Source organism: Cuculus canorus, chromosome 5 (genome assembly GCF_017976375.1).
Source record: "Cuculus canorus isolate bCucCan1 chromosome 5, bCucCan1.pri, whole genome shotgun sequence".
Lineage (NCBI taxonomy): Eukaryota > Metazoa > Chordata > Aves > Cuculiformes > Cuculidae > Cuculus > Cuculus canorus.
In genome coordinates, this window is record NC_071405.1 from 59,216,345 (window position 1) to 59,235,759 (window position 19,415).

A 19,415-nucleotide genomic window follows, 5' to 3' on the forward strand; every position below is an offset into this window, starting at 1 on the left:
ACCTATATGCTAGCCAAGTAAACAGAAACTTTTTTTTCTTGCAAGTTTTCTTGATGTAACCTTAGTTTCACAGATAAGTATGAGAGGAAAATGTTCAGTCTTTTTTATTCTTTAAGTGTTTACTTGGTAAATAAAGCAGTGAGAGGTAATTAACGTTGTGATGGTGTTATGTTGCTGGTTTTGCTGAGTAAAAAGGCAACATACATGCTTGAATAGTTCTTTTGACTAAATGTTCAACAGCAAGCTAGCTTTTAACAGAGAGAGGGCAAAAGGTTCCAGCATTAAAAAGTAAATTCGGTTTGAAATGGGTGTTCTAGTGAACATCTTGTGACCCTATGGAACAGCATGGACTGAGAACCCTGAAGGCAGAGGGATGATATATGAGAGAAGGATTATGACTCAAACTATGACTGTTAGCAATGTCATCCCTTTTGTGTCAGATTTTTCAAGGTAAAAGATTTGTATCAGAAAATACTGAAAGAAAATTACACTTCTGCAGGCTTGTTATTTGTCATATTAAATTTGCCATAATCAAGTTTGACGGGCTTCTCTTTATTTTTTCCAGCAGACCATATTATTGTTGAAGATTAGTCAGATGCCTTCCGTCCATTCCCTGCCTCACATGCTATGTCATGCAAGCTTTGAAACACTTAGCACCTAATTTAAACGAATGACTAATTTGGCAAGCATAATGGAAGGCACGCATACTGTCCTTCAATTGCACAAACCCATTATGGAACTTTGTTACCTCAGCTTCTATCTTCCAGAAGGAAAAGTCAGAGGATTTACTTACAAGGGCTGTGTAACTCTGGATAGAATCAGTAGACGTTTCTGTAGCTGCTATCAAGTAAGGGAGAGGTTAGAGATGGAGCCATATGAAAATTTTGGAAATATGATTTTCAAGCAAACTACCACAAAAGACATTCTCACTGAACTGTACAAACTAACTGCTGCAAAGGAAAAACTATTATCCAGTCTTTTGAGATCACATCATATTCTGGCCCTTAACGTGGAACATCAGGAGGGAAAGCGACAGAACATTTCTGGCGTATCAGAACTTAAAGGTGATGATTATTCCAGTTTTACAGATCAGCGAGAGTTCCTTCTGGATTCTACAAATAGAGACAATCTGAATCACAAAAAAGTGAGGAAATGCAGAAGAAAAGAGAGCTTTGAGGAGCTGAAACACTGGAAAGGGGGAAAAAAGATACACGAACAACACCTTTCTTTACTGAGTGCACAAGGCAGGCAACTGGAAAATAAGAAGATGTACTCCATGGGATTTCATACCAGGAGTTTTCCCAGTTCCTTTTCTGCTTCCAGTTGGCTAACAGGAAAAGGTAAGGATGATTTACCAGTAGACAATAGTATATGGCCAGAAAGGTGGATAGAAGGAGGTTATTCTCCTGAGAGCAACCAAGCTGTGAAACTGGATGCTGGCTTACCAAGTTCTAGTCCAAAAGACAACAATCACATGGTTGCAGTTGAACCAGTGGATAATGAAGAATGTATTGCCAAAGTTAGGAAGGTACAACAGAGTGTCACTTTGGTAAAGTCATCTCAGGACAATCTGTCCAACAAACTTGAGACATTAAGTAAATCTGCAGCTGCTAAAAGCTTGAAAAGTAACAAGTATACTGATCTGGTATGCAAGGAGAAACCAGGGGTCACAGCTGTTGCTGAAGTAGAGGATTCAGAAGCTTATGTTAAAAAAGTTGCCAACCCCCCTGCAGAGTCTTTGCTTGATTTTCACAGAGATAAAGAAACCATTTCTCCTGTTCCAACAACAGTTCAGAATGAATTTATATCAAGAACTGATGTATACTCCCTAGACAAAGCTGCTGGAGAGACTAAAAACACTGTGTTGCAGGAAAAGGAGCAAGGCTCTGGTTTGCAGTACAAAGCAGAGAGAGTGCACTTTACTGATGAGTCATGTAACCTTGTGGGAGCAGTCAATAAAGCTCTTCTGAAAGTTATGCAGAGCGACAGTTTAGATGAAGCTGCAGAATGGAAGAGACTGCAACAAATTACAAGAGTAGACAGAAACTTGCCAGGCTCAATATATGAGAAAAGAACGACGGTATCCCAGGGAAGCAGCAAGCATTTATTTTTGAACCTGTCTGTAGATGAAAGTACTGTTTTTTCTCAGGCAAGTAATAAGCTGGAAGAGAAAAGGCTGCATTCGCCCTCATTAGTAGCAGTGAGTAATGTTTTTAGCAATTCATATCCACTATCTAATACACACAAACAAATGTCACCTATTCCTTCTCCGTTATCTTCGAGACTGCCTAGCCCACAGCTGCATCATCGGATTCTCCCATTACCAGCGCAGAACACCGAGGACGAATCTATGTTCAGTGACTATGGCAGTGGGAGACACAGCACTATAAACTTCTCTTTCAGTGACTTGGAGCCACAGTTTTATCTGAAGTTTTCTGAACCTGGAGAATTGGGATTTACCACCAGACAACCAGGCCTATATCAGAATGCAACTGCAGGGCATTTTGAAAAGCGTGCTGTACAAGAAAAAATAACTACCCAGACACAGCAGAACTTCTGTCCAGGTCAGTCCTTTTTTCATACATTTTTAAACTAACAGAATTGACCAACCATGAAAGTATTGGAGTGCTTTTTTTAATACTAGCTTTTAATATTAGATTAAGATTAGATTAGTATATTTACAAAGAAAGTATTTTTCACTACTTAAGAAATTGAGTGAAAAGAATATTTTTTAAAATGTTATAGTTATATAAAATTTCCTTTCAGATACATTTTTATGTGCATTTATATTCAGTTCAGTTGTTACTGAATGACCTCTTAAAAAAGCTAATTAAATGTTTTTCTATATAAAATGAAAAAAGTTTACATGCTTATTTTCCTGCTTTTCCTGTGCTGTGTTCTGGTCTGTCAAAATGTTATGATAACACTTTTTATTCAAAATGTCCTTTTTACTTTGTTTGGCTTAACTGATGATAGAATGTTGATTGGACAAGTTTATTTACATTAAGTATAGGACTGGTACTTTGACCATTTTAGTTACAAGAGGTTGATGTACATTCTGTGCCAACAAAGGACTTATTTTTAAAAGGATTGCATGCAGGAGTCATGTTACAATGTATTTGAGTACAGTGCATGGGTTTATTTATAAATATATACTGTGAATATAAAAAATGTGTAAATATAGGACATAGTGGATCATTGGTAGTTAAAACATCAATGTCTATACCCTTCATTTTTTCTCTAAGAAACAGGAAGACTGGAGGACCTACAGCAGTCCTGATGTGGTTTAGACTTCCCTGTGTGTCACAGGGAGGGATAACAGTGCAAAGTGACATGATTCCATTATAAAACAGGAAGAGAAAAAATAGGAAAAATATGGAAAAATACCTATTGATATCTGTATTTCTTGGTGTCTACCTAGACCTGAGCCTTTGTGTGATACATCTTCCCACTCCCACCCATTTCCCTTTAAAGTGCATTTGGGTCTCTTGACATACCTTTGACTGATTCAACTCACTAAAATGGCACAAAAATATTCTCTCTCTCTGTTTTTTTGAATCTAGTATGGGGGGTGGAGGGTAGTCTGCTATTTTAGTTACCTAAATTGCCTCACAGAGTGGCCCAATGAGTGACTGGCAGACCTGGGCCAAGATGAATTTCAAGATTCCACAGTCAACCAGGGAGGAAGACATGAGATAAGGAAAAGGGGTTTCCAAGAGGGGAGATGTGTAGGGATGTGAAACCAGTACCTTAGTCAAAGGCTGTCAAATACTGCCTATGAGGCAGTAGGCTTATGCCTTCTGATTCTAGGAGTTGCTTTATTTCCACTCAAGACTAAATCAAATTCAGTGTTGTTTGATGAGTTGACAAAGCCAATGCAAATGCTCATTTACAGTATAAAAAGGTGGGTGCGATGTTCTTCTTTCATTCCCTTGGATACTGTTGTGCTGTGTTGCTCTGTTCATCTCATTTCTTCTTGTACTCATTGTGCCTTTTGTTAAGCTGGTTTACCTCATGAAACCAGCAGAAAATTTCATCCCTTTATAAGACTAACGCAGCACAGCCAATCTTTTTCTCCTCCCTTTGTGTTAGTATTTTTTATATTAGTTTATAATTTAGGATGATTGGACATACAGCTGCACTGATTGTGCTGCACTCTTGTCCTGGTTTTGCCTGGATAGAGTTAATTTTCTTCTTAGTAGCTTGTATAGTGCCATGTTTAGGATTTGTGATAAAAGCAGTATTGATAACACACCCACGTTCTAGCTTGTGCTGAGCAGTGTTTGCACATCATCAATCCCTTTTCTGTTTCTTACTCTGCCCCTCCAGTGAATAGGCTGGTGTTGGGGTGCAATAGGCTGGGAGGGGACGCAGATGGGCAGATGACCCAAACTAAGTAGAGAGATTTCCTGCCATATAACATCATGCTCAGCAATAAAAGTGGAAATAGGGGACTTCAGGGAGGTTAGCATGGAAACTGGCAGGCCATCAGTATGCCCATGGGAGGCAGTGAGTGATAGCTTTTACATCACTTGTTTTGTTTTATTCCCTCTTCTTCCATTTATTCTTCACTTATTAAACGATTCTGTTGGTTTGTTCATTTGTTTGGTTTATCTTGACTGCCATGTTTTCTCATTTTTATTTTTCCTTTCCTCTTCTCCCTGCCCCACTCTGGCTGTGGGGAAAATGCATGAGCGACTGTGTGGTGCTTATCTGCCCACTGGGGTTAACCCACAACAGGTCTATAAGAAACAAACCAAAACACATAAACACAAATAGCGTGTGTTGGCTGAAAATTGTGGCTATTAAGTAGAAGCATCTTTGTAGAAAGAACAAAGTGCAAACAAAACAAGACCTCAGTTCTTGTTTACAGTTATTACATTGCAACATTAATACAGATAGAAAATATCACTGCAACTTTCTAAAAGATGTAATACTGCTCTGTTGTTGGTGGGTTTTTTTCTCTTTTTCATGTATGATGCCAGCATTATTACTGGTGTGTCATAAAATCTGTAACTCTAAGGAAAAGTTTCCTACTTTACTGGCATAGATAACACTGTAGGTATGTCTCTGGAATAACATGACTTTCCATTTTGGTCTGAAGCAGGGGTGGAATCATTCTTATTGACAAAGCATTGGAGGTAACACTCTTCTGTAAACTGACATAAGTGATAACTGGCTAGTGCAGTGGGGCAAGTAATGTGTCTCCAAATTCAGGCAACACAAGTGATGTTAAGATTTACAGCTGTAAATGTGCAGGTTTGGTTTGATTGTTGTCAGATTCCTCCCCTGTGTCAAGAGCAAAATTCAAGACCATTGTTTGTATTTGTCTTTAATGGGATAATTGTGAAATGATTTCTTTCAAATCTAGTGTGTTATTGAATTGTGTCAATATCTACAGTGAATCTAAGAATTATGGAGAATTTTGGTTGACTCTGTCAGGCAAGTTGGTTGAAGGATTTATTTAATGTAAAAAATGCTGGCTTTTCAAACTTATAATACTGTCACATTTAGCACTATGTCATACTGCAAAACATTAGAGCCTTTTATTACCTGTGCAACTTTGTATTTGGAAAGTTTCATGAATGGGTTAAAATATTTGAATTTATTAGTTTAAATAATGAATCGGACTCATTATACAGCTCTACACATAATTTTAATTATCTTTTCTGATTGTTTTAAATCACGATTCTTCACTTTCTTTTTGGATAACTGGAGAATATTCCTGCAGTTAAAACTGAAGCATTTAGCTAGCACGGAGTGCCTTTATTTCTTCCACTTTTTCTGAAAGTTAATTTCTTTACAGCAAATATTTAAAACATAAATATTGTAGTTTCATTACACAAAGTTCTGTCAGAATTACACTTGAAAGTACAGTTTTCTGGATCTCCTTGTTGAAGTGTAACTGTTGTCCATAGGAACAGGCCACAGCGAGGTAATAGTTAGTTGTGAAGAATTTATACTTCAGCAATAATTATTTAGCACTTTTCTCTGTGAGTGGGACTAGGAATTAATATTCCTATAGTTCTGTTTGAGCTATCAAAATTCTAAGTAAAATCTTCAGAACATTTAGAATAAATTAAGAGTTTCAAGAAAAAAACTGTTCAGCTTCAAGCAGCAAAAACAAAACACTGAAATTTCTCACAAAAAGACACTTGTTAAATCCTCAGAATCATAGTTCCTGCATTTCTGTAGGACATTCTTTCTACTCTAACAGGAAATTATAGTTTTATAGTGCTGGAGAAGCCAAGCTTACTTTTAAAACAATCCTCGCTATATCTGAGTATCTGTCTCAGGGAAAGATTTTCTGAGACCTTTTAGTTCCTGACTGTGCTCTCAAGTTGTTCACAGTGGCAGAGAAAACTAGGGAGAAAAATTTCAGAACAATTTTATTTAATTAGTAGGGAATGACATTGATATGTTGCTTTACCGAGTAATATATGAAAGAGGAGAAAGAATAGTGATAACTTTAGCATTGAAGTGAATTTGGTTCAGAGAAGGAAACTTGAAAATAAAATTATCCAGTTAGGACTTATCCTTGGTGACTGAAAGCCAGTCAGCCAAGACATCCCATTATTCCAGGAGAGTGACTGGTGATTGTGCTTTGAGTCAGAATGAGACTGGGATGGGTCATTCACCACACTTTGTGTTTTATATATTAGTGCTCCTATGGGAAAAAGAATAAAATAACTGGTAAGAGTAGATGATGAAAACAAGAAAGATCAAATGAGAATAATGGTCTTACTTTGCACACATACCCCTCCCAGCCAACAAAGATTGATCCTTTGTTGATATCTAGTAGTTGTGAAAGAAGAATATATCCCACAAACACAGAAATCTGAAGTTAGTAGGACCGTAGACAAATGGAAACTAATGTGGTATAGAACTGAATGATTAAGGCTCGTGCCGGGTAAAATGGTTGAGCCTACGGCACTGAAAGGCACAAGTCCATTCTCTCCTTAACATCTCCCCTTTTCCTAAAAAAATCCTCCTCTCTCACTATCTGTCCCCTTCTTTGGAACAACTTTGGTCGTTTTCTTGCTTTTTGGTAATTTGAGTCAGATCACTGAGCAAGCTTAAAACCAAGCCAGCAAGGAGAGAGGTGAGTAGCTTTTGCTGGTTTAGTGAGCTGAATGGTTCACTAGTGGTCTGATGAAAACCAAAGCTTGGGTGAGTGAGGACATGAAAATGTCTTGCCAGGATGGGCAGAAAGGACAAGTGAGCGAGACCACCCCTACTGGCAGCAGGGAATCTCCAAAACCTCAGTTGCATCCCAAACCTGGAAGCCTGGAGGCTGTCTGGGTCTGGCTAAAAAAGAAGTTGGTGAGAGTGGCAGATAAGAGGTGAATGAAGTTGGATGATGATGCAGTTGGATGATGGGTTCTATTAATAGTGAAGCAGGAAGAGAAGGTGAACAACTGAGAAAGGGGAACTCCTGTGGACTGGGTAGGGGATGTGGCCTTGACTAGGATGGAGAATAGGAATGGAATATCACAAAACAAGTGGAGCATGGCAGATTAGAGTTGAGAGAAATGGTTTTTTTTGTGGGGAAAAAAAATACTTTTTGTGTGTGACCTTCTGGTTGCACCCAGAGAGTAGTGGTCAATGTTTCAATGTTTCAATGTACAGATGGAGATCAGTAGCAAGTGTTGTCCCTCAGGAGTCTATTCTGGGACCAGTGTTGTTTAAAATCTTCATCAATGACATAGACAATGAGATCAAGCGTACCCTCAGCAAGTTTGTAGATGACATCAAGCTGAGTGGTGAGGTTGACACCCGTGAGGGACAGGATGCCACCAGATGGAATTTGACAAGCCAATGTAGTGGGATTCTGAAAGCTTCATGAGGCCAAATGCAAGGTCCTGCATCTGGTTTGGGGCAATAGTCAGTATCACTACAGGCTGAGGGATGAAGAAATTGAGAGCAGCCCTGTGGGGAAGGACTTTGGGGTCCTGGTGGTTGAGAAGCTGGACATGAGATGGCAATGTGAGCTTGCAGCCCAGAAGTCCAACCATATCCTGGGCTGCATCAAAAGAAATGTAGCCAGCAGGTCAAGGCAGGTGATTCTGCCCTTCTACTCTTCTCTGGTGAGACCACACCTGGAGTACTGTGTCCAGCTCTAGAGCCTTCAGCACAGGAAAGACATCGACCTGTTCGAAAGGGTCCAGAGGAGGGCCAGAAAAATGATCAAAGGCCTGGAACACCTCCCCTGTGAAGAGAGGCAAAGACAGTCGGGGTTGTTTAGCTTGGAGAAGGGAAGACTCCAAGGAGACCTTCTTGTCTCCTTTCAATACCTAAAAGGGAGTTATAAGAAAGCATTTTAGGGGAAAAGCATTTTAGCAGGGCCTGTAGCAATAGGACAAGGGATAATGGTTTTAAACCAAAAGAGGGGAAGTGTAGCGTAGGGAAATGTAAATGTTGTAAACGATGTAGTGTTGTAAAATGATGTAAAATGTAAAATGATGTAATGTTGTAAATGTAAGAAAATTGTGGATTGTAAATGAGATAATTGTAGGGCAGCTGAGCTCATCTTAATTGCTGCAGCTGTGGGATCCTGAGAAGTGGCCTATCACCGGGGGAGCTGCTAACACTGTGATAAGGGTGTATAAAGACTGGCATGGCAAAGCAGTTAGGAAGACTACTTAAAGGAGGAGCTCTGAGTAAGAGAGAGCAGTGGAGAGAGGGTGAGAAAGTTAGGGCACTCCAAGGAGGAGCTCAGAGTTAGAGCAGCACCCAAACAGAGGCTGGGTCATCAGCACGAACTCAGGAGGCAACGGAGAACTGAGACCAGGAAGAGGACCAGCTATCTGTGGCAGAGAACTTTAGACTAGATGGTAGGAAGAGGGTTTTTTTTCTCCCTGAGGGTGGTGAAACACTGGAACAGGTTGCCCAGAGAGGTGGTGGATGCCCCATACCTGGAAACATTCAAGGTCAGGTTGGATGGGGCTCTGAGCAACCTGATCTAGTTGGAGATGTCCCTGCTTACTCCATGGGGATTATGGTAGATGATCTTCATGGTGGCTTCCAATCCAAACCATTCTGTGACTCTATGAAAACTTGCAAAAGGATCTATAACCATTAGAATGTATATCATAGATGTAAATGTAACAGTCTTGCTGATGATCCATGAAGTCAGTGTGTAATACTGTATGGAATTTTGGAGATGCAGAGAAAAGAAGGAAGGAAGAAAAAGAAAGATGAAGTATATAGTTTTGATTTTAAAGTCTTATGAAGTGTAATACTTATTGTGATGCAGAGAAGGCATCTTAACTGCTGGAAGAAGTTGGTGAATACAGTTCTTAAGATTATTTCTCAAATAATTTTTTTCAATCGACTGGTAAGATATTTATCGAAGAGTTCTTTGTAATATATTCTGGAGGTAGCTGCACCTATTCCTGCTGATTACTAGATGGAGAATGTTGTGTTTGCTTGTTACTGCCAATGAGAATTTCATGGCAACAGTTTCGTTTCCATTAGGAAGAATTGAAAACAAGTATTTCAGCGATTTTGCTTGGTTGTCAAAAATTATGTACTGCCATTTGAAAACATGCCAGTTGCTAATGGCTACCTCTGGGTGATCCATTTTACAGTCTTAAAATGTAATAGAAGTATTTAAATCTATAAACTGTTATGATGTGGATAAATACTTGAATATTCAAGTATTATTCTTAAATTGACCTAAGATTATGAATCCTCACATTTTAGTCCTCAAAGATTTTTAAGAGAATGAAAAGCACAAAATGTTATCTTTTATTTTTGATACTTCGCTCACTGGTGCCTGGAGGAACAGCTTTTGTAACTGCTCTGAGGGATGCCAGCTTCTTAGGGCTTTTAACTGCCAGTTAAAACTGGGTTTTCCCCGTCTTCCTAGGTTCATTTGTGTTTGTGATGTAAACACATTTACTTCCACATGAATCAGAATACTGATTCTCCAAATACAGTAGTTATATACTCTTAGTTTTTTACATGTCTGTTTAAATTTCCAGCATTAAAGTAGCAGGTTGAAGTATCCATGGCACTAAGCCTTACTTTTTAATCAGATTGGGTGCACTATCATTAACTACCAAAAAAAAACTCTATTGCAGTGCCAGTGCTAGAGGACTTGTAATTGAAAAATGGAATACAGGCAATAGTTCATCCTAGGTATTTAATGAAGTTAGCAAAAATAATTAATATAAAATTACTATTTGAATTTTATTTTGTGTTTTCCTAACTTAACTAATTCTTTAAGCTGAAAGGGGAGGAAAAAAGTCAGCTAAGAGAAGTTCAGTAACAAGACCTTATGATATGTTCCTGAACTATGGTTTTGGAAAATGAAGTTTCATGTAAACAAAACTCTGTTTGAAGCCACTTATAACAGGAGACAGATATTATATTGTTTTTGATGTTCCTTTTATAAGGAAGAGTTTATTAATATCTTCTCTAATTGAAGTGGTTCAGAGAACTGCTAATTAGCATTTTAAAAGCACTGTAGCGTTCTGTCCATTAGAGGTATGCACTTATGAGGTAAATTTGCATATAGATCACATAGAAACATGATGCATAGTCTCTCACAAGTAATTCACATGAAAGTATATATATGTGAGTGTGTTGCTTCTCTAAAACCAGCTTATTCGGAGTGCAATTTCTTTAAAGATGGTATGAAGGAGGTGAGACAGGGGTAAGAACAGAATTACATAAAAAAGAAAAGATAATTAATCATGAAATTTCAGAATGATTTAGTTTGGAAGAAACATCTTGAGATCACCTAGTCTAACCCTCTGCTCAAGAAGGGTCACCTAGAGCAGGTTGCCCAGGCCCAGGTCCAGTAGGTTTTTTAATTTCTCCGAGGGTGGTAACTGAACAACCTTTCTAGGCAACCTGTTGCCATGCTTCGTCACTGTTGCAGTAAAAGAGTGGTTTTTTTACACTCAGGTGAAATTATGTACATTTTAATTTGTGCCTATGATACTGTCAGCAAGAGTGCCTTACTGGGTCGTGTTCAACTTGTTCTGCAAAGCTACTTTGCAGCCAGTTGGCTCCCAGAATCTACTAGTGCCTGGCGTTGTTCCTTCCCAGGTGCAGAAATTTGCAAATCCTCTTGCTGAATTTCATGAGATTCCTGTCAGCCCATTTCTCCAGTCTGTTGATGTCTCTTTGGACGGAAGCACGACACTCTAGTGCATCAACCACATCTCTCAGTTTTGTCTCATCTGCAGACTTTCTAAAGGTGCACTTTGTCCTGTTGTCTGGGTCAATAACGAAGATGCTGAACAATATCAACTGCAATATTGGGTCCTGGGATACTCCAGTAGTTTGTTGCCTAGTTTCAACCACTGGTTTCAACAGGAATTAGTGCCTCTTATCACAACCCTTTGGGCCTAGTCATTCATCCAGTTTTTAATCCATCTCAGTATCCAGTTATCTAACTCGTACTTTGTCAGCTTATCTATGATGATGTTATGGGAAACAATGTCAAAGGCTATACTAAATTAAAGGTAAGCAACATATACTGTTCTCGCCTTGTTCTCGTGCACCAAGCTAATTGCCTCATTGTGGAAGGCAATGAGGCTGAGCAAGCATGATTTCCCTTTTGTAAATCCATCCTGATTAGTCCTGATCTCCTTCTTGTCCTTCATGTGTTTGAAAATGCTTCCCAGGAGGATTTTTTTGCATTGCCTCCCCAAGGACTGAGGTGAGAATGACTGGCCTGTAGTTCCTTGTATCTTCCTCCTTTGAGAAGAGTGATATGCTCTCTTCCAGTATTCGGGAACCTCTGCCAGTCACCATGACCATTTAAAGACAAAAAAAGAACTGCCTCATGATGGCAACAGCTCCCGCAGCACTTGGGGCTTCAGCCTGTGGATTTTTGTACAATCCCCATGGATTTATTTACATACAGTTTATTTAAAAGTCCCTTAACCTAGTCCCGCTTCATCAAGGGTAAGTTTTCCTTGATCCAGAGTTTTCCTCTGATCTTAGGACCCTGGGATTCCTGAAGGCATGTTTTACTGGTAAAGATTGAGGTGAAGAAGACATTGAGTAATTCAGCCTACTCCATTTTATTTATCACCTGTTCCCCATCTCTGTTCATCAGTTATTTAGCTGAAAACTTTTCATGGTTTTTCCATACATGAATAATCTTATCCCAGTAATCCAAAGAAAGGGCAAGCTCATAAGTGCCTCAAATTTATGAGGGTAATTATAACAGTGACATTCAAAAGTTTGGAATTAAAAATCCCATCAACCTGTTTTGATTGTCTGAAATTATTGCCTTCCTTTTCTGACTATCAAGTGATTCTGTAGATTACAATCTGGATCAACAGTGATGAAATTTTATGTTAAATCTATTAGTGTGTTAATGAAACCAATATAAGTCAGTACTTTGCACACTTGTGGGGTAGCAGTCATGAGTTCTATTTTCCCTCGGTGTTTTTTGTGGTGGATTTTTGTCTCTGCAAAGTTTAATTACCATCTCAGTGCTTTTAATTTCTATTCCAGACCTCTTCCTTTTTGCTTAATCTAAAACTGTCTCTCTAATATCTTACGCAAATTGTGTTACTTAAAGACTTGGTATGGCTAAAATGGAGGTAGTTATTTATGAGAACTTTCCAGATATTTCCTTTCTAAATCATAGTGAGTAACGCAACTATCCTGACTGCCACTTAGGCCTGTAAGATATCCTCTTTGATACAGATTTCTTTTGCTCCTTCTGTGGAGAGTTGCAGGCTTATCAAAAATTTTCCAGTCACGTCTGCACGTCCTTTCTAGATATGTAATCTTGCAAAGATCGCTAATAGTATGTCCAACTACAATCACAGTCAGGATATAGATCTTTAATGGATCTTTGGTTTCCTGTTATAGTCAATGCAGTTACTCATAATAGATTCCATTATGATTCCCTCAAGGACATCATTGTATGTTCTCTATTGAGTCTTATGACACAAGGTAATGGTAAAAAATTACTAATACTTCTTCCCAGTGAAGCCAAAATCTTTTTCATAGTAATTAAACAATATAAGGCAATGCTGCATTGAAACTGTAGATTTGCGGCAGCTTGAAATGAACATAGACAGAACTGGAAGTTCAAGACAAAGTCTCTGAGTTAAAAAGACCTTCTGAAGACTGAACATGATAGATGCTATGAACAAATAGCTCCTGTTTTAGTTGAACGGCTTCCCAGCATGACACACTTAAGCAACGGTTATATTTTCATCTCGCTTTGTGACATGTGACTCTTCGGTCAAAGGCAATCAGTGAGGGGAAACCAAGTGAATTAAATTGGAATGAAAAAAACGGAGACAGCTTAATGTTTTATGCTGGTCACAGATTAACAATTTTCTGTTTCACGGCGGGGAAGAAAAGGCCAGAACATTCACACTGGCTTACAGTTTGTGCACCCAGTTTAACAGACTTACTGCAATGAAATGAGCTTCTTTTTTCATTGGTATAAAAAGAATTTCTTGAAGTAAAATACTGCCATAATGTCAAAGTTGTCCTCTATCAAGTCTATATGTATTCTGTTGGCCATTTAAAACAAGTTGATAGAAATGGTTCAGCTGATATTTTTCTTGATGCATCAGGTTGATATGTAAGCTGAGATCAAATACAAGTATTTACCTCTGTAAGTATAAATTAATAATGTATGTAGGATTTTTTAAAAGCTGTAATAGCTACTCTTTGGCATTTTGTCTCTAATTTGGTTGCACCAAATTCAACTTGTAAAAGTAGTTAAAAAGTTCTGCATGTTTGCTGTTAAAAATATATGCAATGAAGGTTAATAAAGTTGTAAATTTTGTGGTATATCATGTCAAATAATTTTTAATAGTATTTCAGTATTGAGATGTGGCATTAAATGTATAATAATGCACTTAAATAATGCTTATAACTAGTGAATATTGTTTAGGAGTCATGGCATTAAAATATAGCTCCTAGTGGTTTAATGATGTATTTAATTGTTTGTGTCAGAGGAATTTTTCTTTGGTATGAGATTATGACTACCCTTACATTTAGATTATGGCAGCGTCTCATTTGCTCCAAGTGTTTAGGACTGTCCAGAGCGTAGTCGGAGATCTCTTCAGGGTTGTGTGCTATATTGCTGGGATCAATGAGGTGAAAATAGGGCAGAGAAAAATCAAGAACTGTGGGATGTGTTTTACAAGAGGGATTTTAAAGGCTGAAGGAAATTACTTTTTACCAGAACAAGAGGTAAGGGAAAAAATATAAATAATTCACAGTCCCTCATCTGAGTGGCATTCTCTGTGTGTACTGCAACTTGTAGTGTCCTGTATGATAAAGATTTTAATGCTTTGCAGTATTGTACCTCTTTTTTTCAGTTATGTTTTGGAATTATTAAAATGAAAAATGCTATTTGCTTTTATCAGTTTTTCTATTACAATGAAGGGGCATGTGGGACACTTTAATATTTTGGATCCAATGAGATTCTCTGAAATAGTCCTAAATGATCGCTTGCCATTTCTTTGCTATCAATGCACAAATCAATGCTTTTAACTTGGATAATTGAAAACTACAAAGACTAAGAGTTTAACTGACGAATGGCTTACCTAACATGTGGCTGTTTACTCTCATTTCTCTTTAGTATGTTGGAAAATTAAGCTGGAAAAGCTTTTGTGTGTACTAAAAAAGACTGACTTTATGGATAAAGGTATTCTGAGTTTCTCTTCTATAACTGCTTCAGTGATTTTTGTATTTGTATGTTTATCTTACGAGTAGCAAATATTTCCTGATTGTCATCCCCTGTATATTGGAACCTCTTACCTCACCAAAACCACTAAATATTTATGAATAGAAGAGAAAATCATTGTTATGTGTACAAACTGAAGTAGACTGGCACTTGTTCTGTAATCTTCAGTGTTTCTGTTGCAGAAACATCAGTGAAAGTAACAAAACTGTAGCACAGGGGAATCTGGCCAATAACAAGTTATTACCTCTGTGGATGCATGAACTTACTAATTACTTTTGCAGAAGTTTCAGAAAGGATAAAACTGGTTGTTCCTATTCCTTTTACCCCCTAAAACATCCCATTTTTTAGCAGCTGAGCAAAAAACCCTACAGCTGGAGGGGCACATCTGGGCACAGTTTCCAGCTTGCTCCCAACAGCTGTTACTCTCTGCAAAACACCAGGTGCTTCTGTGTGACTTTACATGTTAATCATGCTTACCCCATATACATAATTTGTATACAAGATCTGGTTCATATTATCAATGTATTTATAACAAATAGCTTGGTTTCAGTGTGCAGGGAAACTAAACACTAGAGTCGCTAGGGGAGACTTACCTAAACACTGCAGAATTTTCTGGAGTATATTGTGCGAAATTAGGAGTATCAATCTGTAGAAGTCATTCCAAGTACTTTGGGGCAATTACTAAAAAATGGCTTCTGTTATCTTATGCCGCAAGGAAGTCAGTATTTTTTGCAGCCCCTTGAATAGCATTTTGCTGATATATACTGGAGTGCACTCGTTAATGTTGTTACAAAAGTGAAATCTAAAGCTTTGGTTAGTCCTTTGGACAGTAAAAAATTTGGATTTTTCTTTTCCCTGCTAATTTTATTTAATTTAAGACATATATAAAACCTGTAGACCTGCTGGCATTGAGCCATTTAACCCTACAATAATTAAAATCTAGAGGCTATCTTCTCTAAGTTTTATCTAGGGTACATACTCCAGTAAGTAATGAAGTTGTGTATATGTTGTAAACTTGAGCAAGCGTTTACTAATTTCTTATTCCTCAATATTTGTTTTGTCTTAAGAAATCAGAGTAGTTAAGTAAGAAAAATGTATTGAAAAAATGTTATTAAAATAAAAAGGATTCGGTTTTGAAGACTATGTATTTTAAAAAATATTAAAATTAAGTTAAACTCGTATGTGAATTTTAAAGAGTCATTGTCGTTTAAACTTGAGCATATATTAGATAAGTATACTAATTTAAGACAGGTTTTTTTGCTTCTTTTTGGAAAATTCTGGGTTTTTTAGAAATAAAACTAAAGAAACCTGTCCCCAAAAAGTTTTGGGTTTGTATTTTTTGGGTTTTTTTCTATTCACATTTTGGTGGCCAGTTAGAAGTTTGAGTTTAAAGGCTTTGCTCAAAGTTTAGCAGAAAAAGCGTTATATTTTGAAGCTATTTCAGATTTTTCAAGATGACATGAACTTAGGGAGAGGTATCTTTTCTGTCAAAGAGCTACATTTGTGATAGTTAAGTCCAGTGAGACTACTTTCTATAGTACCAATTCCAAAATGAAGTGGTTTTTAGCCAGAACAGGCAGAAGTCTGTTTTTTAAAGAAATTAAAATAAAGGCCTTTTTTCCCTGTCTTGCGTGGGATTTCTAACCATACGCTGTTTTGCTTTCAAGTTCTACTTCTTTTTCCCCTTTGCGTACTCATATTTCAGTTCGAGTAATGTAGATGTTTTGTATGAGAGTTGTCATATAGGGTGTGTTTGCATTGCGTGTCTGGTCCACGCTAGCAATCCTCTATTTTTCCAGTTTGGTCTATGAGACTCACTGGATGGATACTCCAGCAGTTCAAAGCGTAGCTTAAGCTTCAACAATTCCTGTGTAGTTACAGTTGCTAAGATATGTCTGCACAGCCCTCATACATCTATCAAAATCTTCACAGCAGGGCTGGCATGACATAGCTTTTCTCACCCCATTGAATTACAGTCATTCCAGCCTTGTGGCACAGAGCAAGTACCTTAAGCTTTCTTCATGTGGGTTAGGTGTAACTATAGGCTCAAAGGGGATTTCAGGCTACAAACAAGGCTGTGACCCGGCCTAGGCTCGAGGCATTAATAATGTGGCTGGTCAATGAGACAGAGCGCAAAAGCAGGTTAAAATAACTTTGTAAAGTTGCAGCTCTGTAATCAAAGGACTGAGTTCTCTTATGTGTAACTCTCATTGAAATAGATGTTAAATGTGCAAATTGGGCTGACAGCTGGGTGTTCCAGCAGTGCAAATGAAAGGTTTGTTGGAATTCAGGTTTGCTTTAGCAGCTTTGGCTGAGAAATACAACATTTAATAATACTAATATTTAAACAGTCATGTCTTTGAATAGTCTTGGAAATATTTCCACCCATCCTCTTGGTGATGTGTTCATGAACCAGCTGTTTAGCACACTGCTTCACTTTCTTACTCAGCAATTATCCCTACTACACTCCCACAGACCTTTCATCACTTCTGCTTTATTCTTATTACTTTTCTCCTTCATGAGACTTATGCTTTCCTGCCTATACCTTATGAAAGCTCGTAATTTGCTGGTTCACAAGAAATTATCTCTTCCGCCCATTTAAATACCCCGGGCGTCTGTAATGCCACTTCACAAATGAAAGGAGTTACTGTTAACTCCTTATTCCACAAGATCTTTGAAATGGATGCAAAAGTGTGCAGAATGGATAAATTACAATTTTAGATGCCCTACAGTGTCTGAGGCACAGGCGTAGAGCTGGCAAATCTGACCCAAAATGATCCACACTTTTGTGGACTGGAGTAAATTATTTTCAGTATCTGCCATTCATTTAGACAACTGAGTCCAAATAATCATGGTGTAAATTATGTGACAGCTTTTTATTGCAGCAATGTTAACTTTCATCAAGCCAAATTTCTTGAAATTGGATTTTATCCCCTCAGAAAAAAAAAATTTAAAAACTGAATTTTTGTCTAGAATCTCATCATACATTTTGGTACTTTGTACTCTGTCTATGTTTATTGTTCTCAAAATGAAACTCTTTAATTCTGCATGCTTTCTTCTGGGAACTACCTGTACCTCCATTTTACATTTTTAGTTGAATATAATTTTGTCATTGCCTCTGTGTCACTTTAGTAAGGCAGTTCGTTTGACTTTTGACCGTAAAACTTAACAGACTGTGTGGGGATTTTCTGGGAAACGATTTTATGGTTCTCAGTCCAGTGAAATAGCACCCCCTTTATTTAATCCTAGTAGCAGATTTGATGAAGTGAAACTAATTGTAGTTCACAAGTATAAAGCTCAGGAGGATGAACCCGAGAGGTCTTTGGCCAATGTGCAGAATTTGTATAACAGGTTTACTGTTAACAATAGAACTGTGAACAACCAAAATAAAAGGAAATTATGCCTCTTATTTGATTCCTTTGGCATTTACATGTTCAAGATGAAAGAATTTTAACAGAAAAAGTATACTTTTTCTATAAATCAGAAATATGACTACTAGCAGATTGCTCTCACAGCCCTACAGTAGTATGTTTTAGCATGGCGTGTCTTATCACTACGGCTTGAAAGAGAAAAACAGCCTTTTCAAGAACAGTTCTGACTGCATGCTTAACTTGAAGCAAGACTGAGAGCAAGTATGTGCTTATGATCGATTTAAATGAGAATGCTTGCCAAAAGAAAATTATATGCTAGATGACCAACAATTGCTGGCTTGTAATTTTATTTTTAAATAAATGTAATACTGGCAGCCTTGAGGTTGCTGGATTGCAGCAATGACTGGTATTTATATCTGGTTCATTAGCATGCCAGTGAAAAATTTCATGTGACAAAAATCCCCTTGGCTAATGAACCACCTTTTAATTAGACTTTGAATTTTCAAAAGAATACAGCTTATTTTTTTTCCTTGGTAATGTAATAAAACTGCATGGAACAGTTGCAAAAATGAATTGAATGACAGAAATACTTTCAAGTGAATTAAGCAGACTACTTGTTAGATGCTTAGACATCCAAGGCTTTATTTTGTTCTGCCAGACCTGACTGACATCAATAAAAAGGGCCAGCTTACATAATGAAAGTGTTTTTCTTCTGGTTCATAATAGAACCTTTTGGGTTCAAGAAAGCCTTGATAAATCTAAAATGCTTGTGGATTCTTCTGGTGGTATATATGGTTATTTTGATGGGCAAACATTATTGAACATGCATGTAGTACCTCGCAGCAGTTATACAATTAGCCATACACTAAGGCTGAAAATATGTCTTTCAAAAAAAGCACTTTAAAAGAAATAAAAAGCTATCCTCAAACTTGACTGATTTTAACATGTAGATGTGTCAGAGTTTAGACTGTGAAATATTGCTTGTCATTTAGGCAAATACTTGTTAAAATATGAATAAATAGTCAGCAACTATTGATGTAAAGTTCTAGCTCTTTTTTTTTTTTTTGCGCTGTTTCTGATCAGTACCTTTAAGATTGCTATAATTAGCCAATCCCTTATTGGATCTTACTGTAAAACAAAGGAAAGAAGCGGTGTGGAGAGGTAGCTATTCTAGAGTAGAATGTTCCCTCATGAGTCCTGAAACCTTCCATTGTACTGTTCTCCTTTCATTTACCTCTTTTTCAGTATCCCCATAGTTCCTTCAGTCCTAGTTGGTCATCATCACTAACTATAAAGTCCGTGTTGTTGTGCCTGATGATGCATATCCTGATATCTGACCTGACCTCTCTGCAGTGCAGGAA

General features: G+C 37.6%; 1 protein-coding gene across 3 annotated transcripts in view; it reads left to right on the forward strand.

The window, feature by feature from the left end:
* Positions 1-19,415, forward strand: part of FMN1 (formin 1) — a 182,755-nt gene that overhangs the window by 10,836 nt on the left and 152,504 nt on the right. Inside the window, exon 2 of one of the 3 annotated variants that reach the window (XM_054067736.1) lies at positions 569-2,563. In XM_054067736.1, the coding sequence (XP_053923711.1) occupies positions 671-2,563 (1,893 nt within the window). In that variant the 5' untranslated portion in view covers positions 569-670. Of the gene's footprint in view, positions 1-565; positions 2,565-19,415 lie in introns of all 3 variants that reach the window. The other 2 variants (XM_054067737.1, XM_054067735.1) reach the window with 2 other exon arrangements.